At 38.5% G+C, this 15,379-nt stretch overlaps 1 protein-coding gene across 1 annotated transcript; it reads right to left on the bottom strand.

Annotated features, from left to right (window-relative positions):
• Positions 1-547: 547 nt before the first annotated feature.
• On the bottom strand, positions 548-1,918 carry NPY5R (neuropeptide Y receptor Y5). Its single transcript, XM_069493487.1, has one exon. It carries the CDS (start codon positions 1,916-1,918, stop codon positions 548-550), a length of 1,371 nt encoding a protein of 456 aa, XP_069349588.1.
• Between the last annotated feature and the right edge of the window lie 13,461 nt (positions 1,919-15,379).

Genomic DNA, 15,379 nt, shown 5'->3' with positions numbered 1-15,379 from the left:
TATAGAAATTTCAAAACCATACTCAATGTTAAATTATAATCACAATTTGGACATACCTCTGTCATTTAGTTATGATTTTCTGAGCATACTAAATGCTTTCTGTATTTTCAAAATAGAAAAATTAAGAAGCCTGTGGAGTAGAAATGAAGACAGATAGATAATAGAAATTCCTTAAATTTGAAATTAAATATTCCTGAGAAAATATTTTTTCTTATTGTTATATTCTTGGGCAAAAATACTGACTTGGTTAAATATAACTTTTATTTTAAGCAAAAAATACAATTCATTTTTTACAAGACAACATGAAATAGAAGATAATACTACTTTTAAAAATAAAGTTACAGACTGAATTGACACTGACTGTACAACTAAATAAATATTAAAATTATCTTCCATATATTATGAACTGACATTCAAATCCTGAACTCTCTGACATAAATTAAATTTCATATATTAACAACATTTCTATTTATTATACAGACATAGTTATCATGAATATATCTTAGATGACTCCGACATTTTTTCTTTTCTTGGTAAACAGTGAGAACTATGACATATGAATGCAGTGTATAAGGGACATTAAATCAGCTTTAATTCCATTATTAAGAAATCCATATAGAATTGGATTAAGACAACAGGACATCATGCCTAACAAATGACAAATGCAATACACCAACTTGAAATGCCTGTTTGAAATAAGGTTATCATTAAAGTCAGTTACCACATGGAAAAGGTGTAGTGGCATCCAACTCACAGCAAACACTAATATCAATATGGTCAGTCTGTAGAAAACACTTCGAGATCTCTTTTTTATTCTTGTGACAGAACGTTTTACTCTCATTTCATGAGCATCTGAGTTTTCTTCAGGTTTCATCTCAAAGCAAATGGGGACCCCTGGTATGAACTTACTGGATGAAGAGAGTTGATTTCTCCCAGACCCAAAGTTTTCTGGAAGTGTTCTAGAATGGTTTCCTTGAGCAGGTCTTGCTGGAGCAGGTAATACACATGCTGTCTTCTTGCTGTATCTTCTTCTGTGCTTTCTGATGAATGAATAAGCCCATTTATGGCTGCTGGAGAGTTTCACCTGAGGTCCACCTTTTTTGGACGGATGGAGAGTTAAGTTGATCATCTCATTCTCTTCAAGTCTGTTTTCTTTGTTGGACAATCCGCAGCTTACACTCCTGCAGACACTGGTGTGACTTACAGTTAGACAAACTAAGGGCAAAATATACTGAACCAGCAATAAAGAGATAGTAAAGGCAATTCTGTATGAATCAGATGGCCATGATTCAACACATAAATACCTGCTGCTCAGCAACGCTGAGCCAAATGTTTCCTGAAGTTCCACAAGACTGTGAAACACCGGAAGGGGAGAACAAATTGCAAAACCTAGTGTCCAGACAGTAGCTATCAGAAAGTAGCCATGGTTTGCTGTTAAATTATTAGATATAGGATGTTTTATCATATGATACCTGACAATGGCAATTGATATTAAAATTAAAGTGGAAACCAAAACCGACACACATTGAAGGAAAGGCATAACATGGCACATGACTTTGCCAAACATCCACTGATCCAGCAAGACAGAGGTCAATGTGAAAGGTGAGCAAAAGAGCACAACCAAGATATCAGAAAAGGCCAGATTTCCTATGAGGAAGTTTACTGTAGTCTTCTGATTACGCTTTTTCATGAGAGCCATTAAAATAAGTAGATTCCCCATAAAACCAAGAAGACTTACAAATGTATAGAGTCCAATCAGAAAATACTGTAAGTCATCTACACTGCTTTTATAATCATCCCAGACTGGAAAATCAGAATTCCGAGTGGCAGCAGTATCATTCTCTGCAGAAAGTGTCTTGTTGTAATACTCCTTGAGCTCAAAATCCATATTATAGTCCTGCTTGAGATAAAAAGACATTTGTTAGCAATGTGAAAAAATTACATGACCACTTTAATCTATTCAGAGGGAAACTAAATTTTACAATTTGTTCCTATTACCTTTTTAATCATCTAAGAAAGTTCATGAGGTCTTTAATTGGTTCCAAGTGCAGTGCAAATATCAGCCAACAACAATTACAGTAAGTTTAATTCTATAACTTCTATGTTGTATTAGCTTGTGTTAAAGTAGTAGATCTTATTTTTTTAATTTCTAGGGTGGATAAATAATGTAAAGAAAGGAAAAGGCAAATGTAGATAAGAACATCAAGATACATAATTTATAATAGCTCATTAATATTATTTTCTAGTCAAGGTACCTGGTACATAGTGTAGTCACATAAACTTACCTTAAGAATTTCTTTCATTCCTACTTGAAACAAGGCAAACTTAAAAGTCACCTGTCCTGAAGTGTCCCCTGGTCAACTCAACTGGATGTGACCCCCTCTTCAGAACTCTCATAATTCCTTGCTTACAGTTGTCTGATGCTACAAGTCACGATCTGCTTTCATTGCAATTATATTGCCTACCTATGTACCTTATATATTAGCAATGGAAAAGGAGAAACTGTCTCTTACTCACAGTGTATCCATCACTATACATGCCATAGTAACTTCACTGCAGCTGTTACATAAATATTTATGAGAGAATACAAAATTTGAACAAAAACTTAGTAAACTAAATATTATCTAGTTCATACAGTGTTCAAAATCTAAGCTCCTCAAGTTAAGGAACACTATGCCAGGACATAGGTGTATATACTAGGCATTCAATAAATGTTTATCAAGCTATAGTGTTGATTATATAGGCACATGCTGATGAAAAAATCATTCCATGATCAGTTCTCAGTCCTGTGAGATATGCCAGATTATCATGGATTAGGACAAACACTGAATGACCAGCCATGCTGTTGGTGTTTTTAAAGATAAAATTCACCTGTTTATTTTTTAATTGATCAATTGCACATATGTTTCAGCTAAAAAAGAGTTAATGAATTTATATTGTTTAAAGAAAACATTGTATCTTAAAATTAAATGTAGAAGTGATACTAATACAACTCCTCATAAGTTTTTTTCATTTCAAATGAAATTAATGGCACACCACAATACCACTACTTATTTACCTCTACATATTAGAGATTTGATGGTACTGCCTGATGAAGCACTAAGTTGCCTATAACTGCAGTCCCAACCCCTCGGAACACAAACAGGTACCAGTCCACGGCCTGTTAGGAACCAGGCTGCACAGCAGGGGGTGAGCAGCGGACTAGCGAGCCATCTTCATCTGTATTTGCATCCACTCCCCATCACTTGCATCACCACCTGAGCTCTGCCTCCAGTCAGATTGGTGACAGCTGGTCCGTAGATTCTCATAGGAGCAGGAAGCCTGCTATAAACTGCGCATGTGAGGGATGAAGGTTGCACGCTCCTTATGAGACTCTAATGCCTGATGATCTGAGGTGGAGCTGAGGCGGTGATGCTAGCACTGGGGAGCAGCTGTAAACACAGATTACCATTAGCAGAAGTTTGATTGTACAATAAATGTAATGTGCTTGAATCATTTGGAAACCACCCCCTCCCCCAGTCTATGGAAAATCATCTTCCATGAAATCAGTCCCTGGTGCCAAAAAGGTTGGGGACTGCTGGCTTATAACATATCAATAAGAGGCAAAGGAACCCCTCCTCCTCTTTGAAAAAATAAACACTTTCATTTTTTTTTAACAAGAATTTCCTACAGAAAACTCAAGACAGCAATCGTTAATTAATTCTGATGAATACACATTGTTACAGAGATCTTGATATATATGGAGCTAAGAAAAGCACTTTTACTATATATCAATATATATTTTCTACTTATTTCTAGATATATAGTTGAATAATTATACTCAAGGCTATAAAATACATGTATATTTAAATTAATAGTAAACACTATTATCTTGAATATATGAGGGATTTATAGGTCCTGGTCCAATAAATTTCCAAATAGGAAATCCTATTGTGTACATACATTCATTATAAATAAGTTTAACTTCAGTTTTATATATAGCACATTTCAAAGAGGATGATAATCATTGTGCTATGAGAAGAGTTGAAAGTTTCTCACAACTTCTACAACTGATTCTATGTAGACTGAACTACTTTCTGGAAGCTAATTAAATCCCTTCAAACATAAATTAATTCAAAAGCTCAGGATCATACTCATTCATTCTTAGACCCTAACCAACAATTTACCTTGCTGGGCGTGGACTCACACCTGTAATCCTAGCACTCTGGGAGGCTGAGGCACGAGGATAGCTTCAGATCAGGAGTTCGAGACCAGCCAGAGCAAGAGTGAGACCCCGTCTCTACTAAAAATAGAAAAAATTAGCCAGCTAACTAAAAATAGAAACAAAAAATTAGCCGGGCATGGTGGTGAGCTCCTGTAGTCCCAGCTACTCGAGAGGCTGAGGCAGGAGGATCACTTGAGCCCAGGAATTTGAGGTCGCTGTGAGCTAGAACCGATGCCACAGCACTCTAGCCATGGCAACAGAGCAAGACTCTGTCTCAAAAAACAACAACAACAAAAAACAAACAAACAAACAAACAATAACAACAACAACAACAACAATTTATCTTGATATTGCCTCAAGTGAAAAAGAATAACTGGTACACAAGTGACTCACATGGCCTACTGAATCATCTTATTCATCATATTACCAGTAAATAGCTTCCCAGCAACTACCCTGTATAGGTCAGTGAGCTTCTAATCAAAGCAGCTTTGACTGATGTTTCTGCCTAATTTCCTGAGTTCTGACAGCCGCCTGGCTGGATCTAGCTTGTTCATGATCCTATTTATACCTATAATGTGTACAGGCCATTTGTAACTATAATCCTGCTTAGTTGCTCTTTTGACTCACTTTCTTGAATCAATCCTTTTCTCCTAACTTTGTGGTAGGTCAGTGGTTACTGGTTGCCTTTTTTCTTACTACCAAGGCAAGGACAAGAGAGAAATTAGCTCCTTCTACAATGGCTCTGTGCTTTCTTAGGATACTTAACTGTGGATGACACTTATCTATAGTAAAATTGCTGTCCAAACTTCTTGAAGAAAGAGGAAATGCAGCACAATTTGTAATGATAGAAAAAATGTGGTTTTGAGTCTAACATTCAGATTTTCTCCAATGTATGTGTCCATACCTCTCTATTAGATTCTAATGGAGATAAGGGGAAAGTCTTAATTATTTTTATGGTAGTGCTGATGCTTAATAGAGTATATTATACATAGTGGATGCTAAGTTAATATTTGTTACTAATCATTATAGAAAAGTAGTTTAATTTCCACAGTTTCAGAATAACAAATGAATCATCCTGGGAATGCGAGCAAATTCAGGACAGAGTTTGACCATATGTGTGTGTGTACACGCTTATGTGTGTATATGCATGTTTACATACCCATATATAGGGAACCACTGAAATTACAGAAGCTTTAAATGGCCCTAAAATTAAATGAGGAGGAGATACTTACATAGACAAAGATAGTTTTAGCACTTTAAAATTTTTAATTGGATGTCTTCATTGATAAAGGCTATCACGTAAGAAACATGAACTTAAAATTGCAAAAAATATTTACAACATGTGTTTTTATTTAAATGAAAAGAAGTACGTCTGCAGTTTGTTACTAAAACTTTTCTATTTTAAATATATGCACATAAATATTGAATTCATTAAATTAAGAAAACCACTGTCTCCTTAGCAAGCAGATGAAGGAAATGCCATCCTTGAGTATTTATTGGACACAGGAGAAAAACTGAGGATATTTCTTTCATTCCCTAAATTATGTGAGTATTTTAAGAAAGCAAATAATTTACCTATAATTTTAAAAGATAGGCCCCTTTCATTTATAAATAGCTAACAAAGATTAGTTGTTCCTTCCTTTATTCATTCAATAAGTATTTATTGAACATATAATATGCTAGGTTCTCTGCTCTACTCTGATGACATAAAGATGACTAATATAATACAAGGTACTATGCAAGGAATATTCTATGAGGGATTAATTCGAGGTCATACAGTGAGTAACTGCAGATTGAGATATAAAAGGTCTTAAATGGATAATGAATGAATGGATGAATGGCATTCTCCTAATTGCCAATGATGTACTCTTTCTCTATAGCATGGACACTTGCACTGTTGCTGAATATAATGGATACTTATGTAGCTATTAATAGATCAATTAATAAACTATATTTTTATTCTCTCTCTCCTAGCATTTATGCATTCATTCAACATTCATTTATTCATTTTATTTTGCTGTGACTGTAGTCAACTTTTTCCTGCTCTCCCTCTAGCCCCACCACACAAACACACACAAACACACACACACACAACATCTAATATGGTACTCTGTACAAAATGAGCATTCTGTGAATCTTTGCTCCAATGAATAGTTTCTTCTCACAACTAAATAGTGGATATTGCAAATGGAGAAAGGGAGGTGGACATGTTAGGCAGTTTTTTTTAAAGTACCTCCTTGTACCCAGGGAATAGTTTAAACATCAGGAGACTCTAGTCTAATAAGATTTAGGTCTTCTGTTTTAAAGTTGAAAATTTAAGGTAGAATAACAATTCTAAAATGAAAAAAAAAAAGCATGAAAAAATTCTTTCCTTAAACTTACCCCCTTCACTTCCTTTTTCCTGAAAAACACAATAAGCAAACCTACACTGGAAATATAAATGCTTAATAATTCTCTGCTTTTCAGCAAGTGCTACTATGAACGCTGTACCATTTTATGCAACATAAATATTTTATACACAATAAAAGTCATGACACGTGAAGCTTACTTCAACTCAGATTACTATAGAAATTATGAAATACAGCCAAAGAAAGAATGTCTTAAAAATGAAATACTATTTGACAAGAAATCTGATACGGGACTGTGAGAAACCTTTGTTGGACCTAATTACTATATTTTGTTCTTTTATTTCGTATGTAATTGTATCTCCCACCATCAAATTTCCAGGCTGAGATAATGAACTGTAATTCTCTGAGTAAAAAGTGAAAAAAGAAAAGTTCTTCATTAAATTGTGGCAACTCTAATAAAGCAATGTGTCTGTAAAGGTTTATTGGAATTTTCTTATAAATTGGTGTATATCTGACACCTAGACAAATGAAATATTCTGAATAGGATTTAAGTATTTTAAGAAAGTAAATAGTTCTTAAAAAGAATAATGAACTGCAGGGAACTCAAAGGATACTGAGAGACTGCTACATACATTTAAACAAGGTTTCCTTGTTAGGATAATTTCCTGCCTTATGAAAATGTACATCACTTTTCTAACAAAACGTGCCAATCACACAAAAGAATAAAATACATGTAATTCTTTTCTCTAGCAATGATAAATTATCAATTATAATAATCCTGGAACAATGGCAAGATTTCATGTTCCCAAATATTCCCACAATTTATTCTTAAAGCCAGAATCGGGTAAAATTTGAATTGGAAAGATAAACACAGCTCTGTTTAGCTGACAAACACACCATGCACCACCTTCCCTTCTCAGTTCTAACCGAGAGTTTCCCTTCCCCTGAGAAATCTGAAATCTACAATTGCATTCGGGCTACAAAATTCTGCTGAATGAGCCTTAGGCTATTTCCATGGTCTATGTGGCAAAATCTTTTCGGCTTTGGTCCAGCAAAATGTCTCAGTTCCTTTAAAAGATAAACTAAAGGTTTGTAAACTTGAGAACAAGCATTCCAGTTTCTGGAATTCGAGTTCTATGGATGTATGTTATTGCTCGCATTTGTCATTTGAGGCCACCTTGCAAACAGGAGCGCAAACCTAGGAGCGCAGCCGCCTCCCAGTCTCGAGTCAGCGGCAGGACTGCGCGACACTGGACGGCCTGGCTGGCGCCCCGCGAGCTGCGCCGGGGGCCTCACCAGAGACCCTCTAGGGCTGAGCCCTGACCCGGCCACCGCGCGGGCTGCAGGTCCCCAGGCTCGGACGGCAGCCGGGCTGCACCCAGGGCTCGTCTGGCTGCGGGCAGCGCTTTGTCCATCCCCCTTCTCCCCACTCCCGACGAGGCTCCAGCGCCGATCCCGGACACTCTCCTTGGGGTTTTGGCTAGTGCCTGTTCCACCCCGGGTGAGTTGAGGACTGGAGGGACCTGAGCGGCACGAAAGAATTCAGCCCAGTACCTTCCCGCTGTCCCTTCACGCCTGATGATCGCCTGTTCTGCCAACCTAACCCCCATTTTTCCAGCCGCGTCTCCTTCGGCTTCCCCACCCTGCCCTCTTGGGAGCCCCGACAACCCCCTGGGACCCCAGCCAGGGGTGCGGGCTCCTAGGGCCCTGCGCAGACTCGCAGCCCGCGCCGGCACCGGCCACGGCCCCTCGGTGCGGGCCCAGCCGGCGCGGAAAGGGGGCGGAAGGGAGGGGCTGACGCCCGTACCTCGGGGCGTCCCGGCAGCTGCAGGCCCTCGGCTCCGGGGAACGCGGCCGCGCGATCGCTCCTGCACCCCGGAGGCGGCGGCGGCGGTGACGGCGGCAGCGGCGGCGGCGGCGACGGCGACAGCGGCAGGAGCAGGACCTGGAGGTGGCGGTGGGGAGGAGGGGGCGGGGAGCCGCGGGGGCTTTAGGCGCACGCGGTGAACACGTGACTGCTCCGGGGACCCCCGAGACCCTTGCTCCAGAGCGCCTGCTCAGCGCCAGCCTCTCCCAAAGCCCAGGCCGGAAGCATCCCACGACCTACACGTTGTTTGGGGACCCTAAGGAGAAGCCACTGGGCCCTAGGATGTCTTCCAGTCACCCTGGACTCTGGTTCCGGGGTGACCAAGTTAACTTAACGGGCAAATAGAGTTTTGCTGATCCTGCCCCCAGCCCTGTGTAGCAACTGGAAGTTTGGAAGTGGTGTGGGGTGGGCTTATCTCTAAGAGCTTAGGCTTCCTGACAAAAAGCCTCAAGGCTCTCTTCGTTCCCCCCAAAATAAAAACTGAACACTGCTCTTCCTTGCACCTTTTTGAAGCAAGGAAGAACTCGAGGTGGGGAGGGTGACCTGAACGTTCAGGGGACGCAAGGGAGTCTGCAGGGATGGCCCTGCAGAGAGGAAAAGGGATTGATTCCCACTGTAAGAAGTAGTAGCTGAGAGTGTGGGCAACCGGTGTGAGGCTGGGGGGTGAGGTTGAAAGGAAACTATACTCAATAACAAAAGGACGGCTAGAAGCCAAAAAGAGTTGTCATAGGTAAAAAACAAATAAATAAATGGCAAAAATGAAAGCTCCCCTGCCCAAAATACGAAAAACCCTGGCCTCTTGTTCCTCAACGTGATTTCCATCCCTAATGTTTCCAAATCTATATTGCGCAGGTTTGCGTTATTTTTAGCTAATCATTACTTGGCAGATACTTTAGGGGTGTCTGCATGTGTGTCTGAGAAAGAGAGGGAGTGATTGAAATTGTTTTTGGACATAGCTGTGCCACGAGAAAGGGTGTGTTTATGGTACACTCCAAAACTGAGAACTATTGCGTGACAGTCACAACATCCTCTGATGAGTGCAGTCTTGTGGGATTGGCGCTCTGTGAGCTCAAGAGGACTGTATCCCTTGGGAGCAGTGAGACTTGTAAATGTAACTTCTGGGGTAAGGATCACTAGCTATTACCCCAGGGGTCAGAGAAAAATTCTTGTGCCCCCTTTCTGCTGAATTTTAGCATTCAGTACTCAGGGGACCTGTTTAGAGTGTCATTTCATCAGCCAGAAAGTCATCCAAGAGATTTTAAATACTTTAGGTAAGTACAGTTCCTATTTTATTTTTCTGTGATTTATTTCTGAAATACTAACATATTCTCCCCAACAGCCTAGCACAGTTGGTAGTCTGAGCAGGCCCATAGGATTCCGCAGTGAAGGAAGGGAGAGATGGAAATGTCAATAAGGGATGACCTTGAGAAAACAAGGCTTAGTTTGTAAACTTTCTTAACTCCGCAATCCCTACAGTTAATGCACTACCCATTGCCACATAAATTTCTATCCTTCCATCCCTGGTAGGCTCGTAACATGTTTTCTTCAAATAAGCATTGTCTTTAAAACAATTTTCAAATGAACCCCACTGTGACTATCTTTTAAAATCTAGTCTATGCTACCTGCTTTTGCATATTAAAAATGCAAAATGAATTTTATTTTTTCTTTTCTATGAATTTGGTTTTTTTTTTCTTATGATGATATGAACCTTTAGGTTGAAGTAGCTGTTATTAGAATATTGAGAATAAAAGGTGAAGGTGCTACTGAGATGAAGATTCTAATTATCCTACCCATTTTTCCTTCCTTCTGAACCCACAAATATGTAAGCCTCAAAATAGGGACTCAGAACTTCTTAAGTACACATTACGATATACAGGATTAAGGCTACATAGATTGAACAAATTGTTCTTTGTTTTGAAAGAAGTTTCAAATAGAAAATTTCAACAATATGCTACATAGAGAGGAAGATAAAAAGATAAATGTGCTTTTCCCTTCAATTTCCCAGGAGGGATTCAAGACTGATCGTCACCACTCTTTGTAGACCATAAGAGAGTAATTTTGTTTTTCTTTTATGGGGTAACATTCAAGCAGGGGTAGTACTATCTCTGGGAACAGAAACAGTAATGTCCACCTCTGTTTTATGTATTTTTTTCTACTTATTATTTGTAAAATGCTCATTTGGGAAATTAAGTTGGATTTCATGCATGTTACAAAATTAAACTCGCTATTTCCCAGTTTTCGTGGTTTGCTATCAGTTATGAAAGAAAGCTTATTTGTAAAGGTGAAAGTTAAAGATCACTAGGGACTGCTAAGACAAATAATTGAGCAATAAACCACTCTCACAACAATGCCTGGGGTAACATTTTGCTGAGGAACATGACTGTTTTCTTGTCAAAATTATTGTTGCATTTTAATAACAGCTACCATTTGTGGAGGACAGTTACTGAAGTGCTTGGAAATAATGTCAAATGATATGTGATTTTGCTATATTAGTTATAAGAAGAGTGGGGGTAAATAAACTAGAGAAAATAGTATTATGTTACTTTATGTAATTTTTTCTCTGAAAACTTTTATTGTATTCATTGAAAGTAATGGTTTCTTTATCCACTTTTTCTATCCTAGTAAATTTAAGTGCTTAATACTAAAAAGATGTGGAAAGGGCTATTTCTGTGTGTTATCAAAAATATTTTTATGATGCTCCTTGTTGCATTGATTTCTTTGTAATAGTAATTGTTATTAATATATAAACCAATATCTAGGACTTAAAACATGGGACTAACTTATTGTGACATATATGCAATTTTTTTAATGAAACAAAACTATTCTTTTTTAAAGTTAACCCAAAGTATCGTGTGCATAGAGTCATTTTCCCAGGCAAATGAATGATAATTTTGAGAACCTAAGGGAGTACCGTAAACATTTCATTGGCTTCTTCTGGTAAACACTGTGGTCCTTAAGCAACACCACTTCTTTTGATGCCCGAATGATTAGACCATTGAATATAAAGCAGTGACTAATTTCCAGAGAGAATGTACAACTCTTCTTTAAAAGTAAATTTCTATGTTAAAAATACACATGTATGTGATACATATGTATCTAGTTATATGAGCACACATCACATACATATTTGTATAATAGACACTATAAGAATACCTGGTGTGCACCCAGGCTTTATCTCAAATTAATGGTGTGGCTTTACACAAGGCACTTGATCTTTTAGTCTTCACTTTCTTTATAAAATGAAATGTTCGACTCTCAGATCTGGACCCCTCTTTGAGGTCTGAATACTTATGACTTTGTGTCATTAATGAGCATGCATTATAGACTTATGTGTAGAAAAATAATCCTTTTGGATCTTCAGAAAAATTTGATAGTCATAGACATTGTTTGTCTACCCTCCATATTAAAAAAAAAAGGAAATAAACACTGTTGATAAAGTTTCCCATTGTTACTGGCAAATTCTCTTCCCTGCAGCTGGTAATAACTACATAATTATATTTCATTCTTTTAAAAAATAGGTGTCAAAAAATATACCAACAATTCTGTCTTTATATAATTACATTATTTTTAATTTTGCAATACTATATATATATAAAAGAAGAGAACATGTATTCCTTTGGCCATATAATATTTTATGTGTAAATATGTTACATAGGCAACATAATCCTTTCCTTTTGTAGATCAAAACCCCTCTGAAAAATGATTTGATAAATATCCTCTCATATTTTTAAAAAATAAGTTTCCATTTCTATCTATTTTTTTGTGGTTAATATTTTAAATCTAGTTATAAGTCTAAACATAGCTTTACTATATTTAAGTGGAAATGAAAGGGAAAGAGTTTATTTATTTTTGGTGTGTTGGTTTGTTTTAAATAGTTCTTTTTAAAAAGAAGAATGTTTAGAGAACTGTTCAAAGTATAAGCCCAAATCAAAAGTTGTCATGGCTGAATAATGTGCTCTTCAAAAATGCTTGTGACGATATTCTTTACTCTCATCATTCTCACAGGTAATTCAGCTTTTAAAAATATGTTCTTCAGCAAGTAGAAAATAATATGACAGATCTCCTCTAGTAGATATTATAAGCATTTTTAAAGGCGGTAGGCCATTTTTCAAGTTTACACTTAATGGGGGAAGCAGAACCAACATATAAGAAAATCTAAAGATATGAGAAGGATCTTCAGGAAGAGTATATTACATTAATAAGCAAACCACATAAAATGTACATACATATAAATAGGAATAATCAATCATAACTACAAATGCCGAGGACTTTTTTAATGTTTGAGATGAACAAATGAGCATGATTTGGGATATTCAAAATTTTGGTAGTCTTATCACATTTCTATTTTTTCACTCTTTCAACAAACCTCTTCAGTATCTGATGATATGCCAGCTGTCATTCTAGGCACCAAGTTTAAAGAGGTGAAAAAAACAGTCACTGTCTTCAAGAGATCACAGCATAGACCTGGGCATATAGATAATTAATGGCAATACAATGGGATACGTTCCATGTTAGAAATAAACCTAGTGTGCTGTAGGAATTGAAGTAAGAATGCAAGCTCAGGCTGTGAGGGGAGTTGGAGAGATATAATAGAGGGCTTTATAGTTGGGAAGATACTGCTGTTTGAAGGATTGGTAAGAGTTAAACAGGCAGATGGAGAAGATACAGGCATGAGAAGTGGGACAGGAGCATGAAGGTGAGTGTGTGATGTTCACAGAAGTACAAATGGCTCGGTATCACTGCAGCGTGTAAGGTAGGGGATGATACTGAAAATATTGGTTAAAAAGGACATAGCTGGCACTTCACTCAGGGACCTGGAGGGAGAGCAACGAGATGATTTAAGCTGGGCATGACATGACTGGATGGTTGTCAATGCAGCTGGTGGCAGAGACCATTTAGTAGAGAAATAAGTGAAAGAATAGATGTGAGAAATATTTAGGAGATAAAACCAGTGGGAATCTTAGACCAGTTGGATTTGAGAGCATGAGAGAGGGGAATACGTGGGCCAGTTCATAGGTTCTGGCTTGAGGGAGAAGGATGATGCTGATGATTGAGATCAGGTCCATGAGCGGAGAAGCACGCTTGCCAAAATAACCTGAGGGATCTTCACTTTGAATAGAGATGGGGGGTTATGAGCATACAAGGATGTAATCAATGGCAGAGGGTATCATTATGCATTAAAAATGAAAAAGGGAGAAGATTGAGATTTCTAGCAAGTTTGATGATTTGGGGGTTGATCAAGGAAGAAACAGGACCACGAAAGGCGTGAGGTTTATTTGGGTGCCATTTGTACAGGGTTGCATGGCAGGGGTAGACTATTCTAGCAGGAGACCTTCCAGAGACCTCAGTGAGGAGCCACCACACACAAGAGGAATAAAACAAGGGGACTCTTCGGGGAGAAAGTGAAAATAGGGGACTTACCTGTGCAGGCGACATCACTCAGTGCAAGGTGGGGAGCTTCTGGGTCAGAGGGCTCGGAAGGGCAGCAGTGGTTTGGTGCCTTCTACAGCTGTCGGATTTGTTTCATCTATGGTTAGCAGAAGCTGGGTGGAGTTTCACAGGGCATGTAAAACAGGTAGGCTCTAAACAGTTAAAAATACATTTATTTTGACTATATTTAAAGAGATTAGATGTGTGGGAATTTGAGTTGGTGCTGCCAGGCTTTGGGCTAATGTCCCTACCCTGCTTCGAAGAAGTAAATAGTATGGGGACCATTTTAGTCTAATACACAGGGCCATCTCTGGCCCATTTATGTAACAGGATCCTAGGAAGAAAAACACCTAATAAGTAGATGAAGATAATAGATCTTGGGGAATCTGGCTGAGGAGCAGCCAGTGAAGAAAAGCCTGAAGTGTGGAGTTAGTGAAGTCAAAGGGCAAAAAGATTCCAGAAGAGTGGATGTTCAAGAGAGCACAATGCAGCATAAAGCATAAATATTAATATAATCAAGTCTGAATCGTGTCCACTGGCTGTGGTCATTGGTGTCCTGGGCAGAAGCAGTTTCAGGTGGGCCATACTTGAGGAACAAATGAGAGGACAGGAAATGTACCTTATTCTGCATTAGGAGGAGCTAGCCAGGAATGAGAAGCAGCTAGAGATGTTACTCGGGTAAGAGAGTTACTATGAGAAAGAGATGAGCAATTTTGTTTTGGTTTTTATTTTAGTGATGAGCCAAGAAAAGTGATAGTTATTTTATTATTGTGTAACAAACCTCCCCCACACTTTATGGAATACAACAACTCATAGATTTTACGCTCATGGATTGAGTGGGTCCGCACCTTGGAAGAGCACAGTGGGATGGCTTGTCTCTGTCCCATGGTGTTTAGGGCCTCGGCTGGGAGAACTCAGTGGGCTAGGTTGACTCAAAGCCCAGGGTTGAAACAGCTGGGTTGGAGGATCCCCTGCCACAATGAGGGGCATGAAAATTAGGGAGTAAATACCCGATGGCCCTTTTTCATCTCAAAAAGGAAATACACTGAGACTGAGGGTGTGAGGTGGGAGGCTGGGAGAAAGGAGTGAAATTTCAAAATAGTTTCTAAGCGGAGAGAAATTGGAAGTCACCCAAGTCCAAGAATTTCTGCGTTAATATATAAGGCTCAACCAATGTTTTGAATTTGTAGTTGCAATAATCTGCACAGTTGAGTTTTCTCCTACATACTATGCTCGTGGAGAGTGGTAGCTGAGCGATCTCATGAGCTCAGGGGAATCATTTTATACCATAGCCCATCCTGGGATATTTGTCCTTCTTCTAGATCTATTTGTATCTGAGAAAGAAAAGCAGTGGCTAGACCTTAAACAAAGGAATGAAGAGAGAAGACACTTACCATAGCAAAGTGATACTTGGGAACAATTCATATCACCTCTGCCTGTGCCTGTTTGTGATACTATTTAGATGTACAGAAGGAATGTTTCTCCTATCTTTGGGAAAAATTATACTATCTTAGCTTTATATCCTAAGCC

The sequence above is a fragment of the Eulemur rufifrons genome, chromosome 18, assembly GCF_041146395.1.
Source record: "Eulemur rufifrons isolate Redbay chromosome 18, OSU_ERuf_1, whole genome shotgun sequence".
In the NCBI taxonomy this organism is placed as follows: Eukaryota; Metazoa; Chordata; class Mammalia; order Primates; family Lemuridae; genus Eulemur; species Eulemur rufifrons.
Note: the sequence above shows the minus strand (reverse complement) of the source record. Positions and strands in the feature narration are given on the sequence as shown.

Excerpts from the sequence above, each read along its gene's own strand:
- NPY5R (XM_069493487.1), bottom strand. The coding sequence starts at position 1,918 with ATGTCTTTTTATCTCAAGCAGGACTATAATATGGATTTTGAGCTCAAG.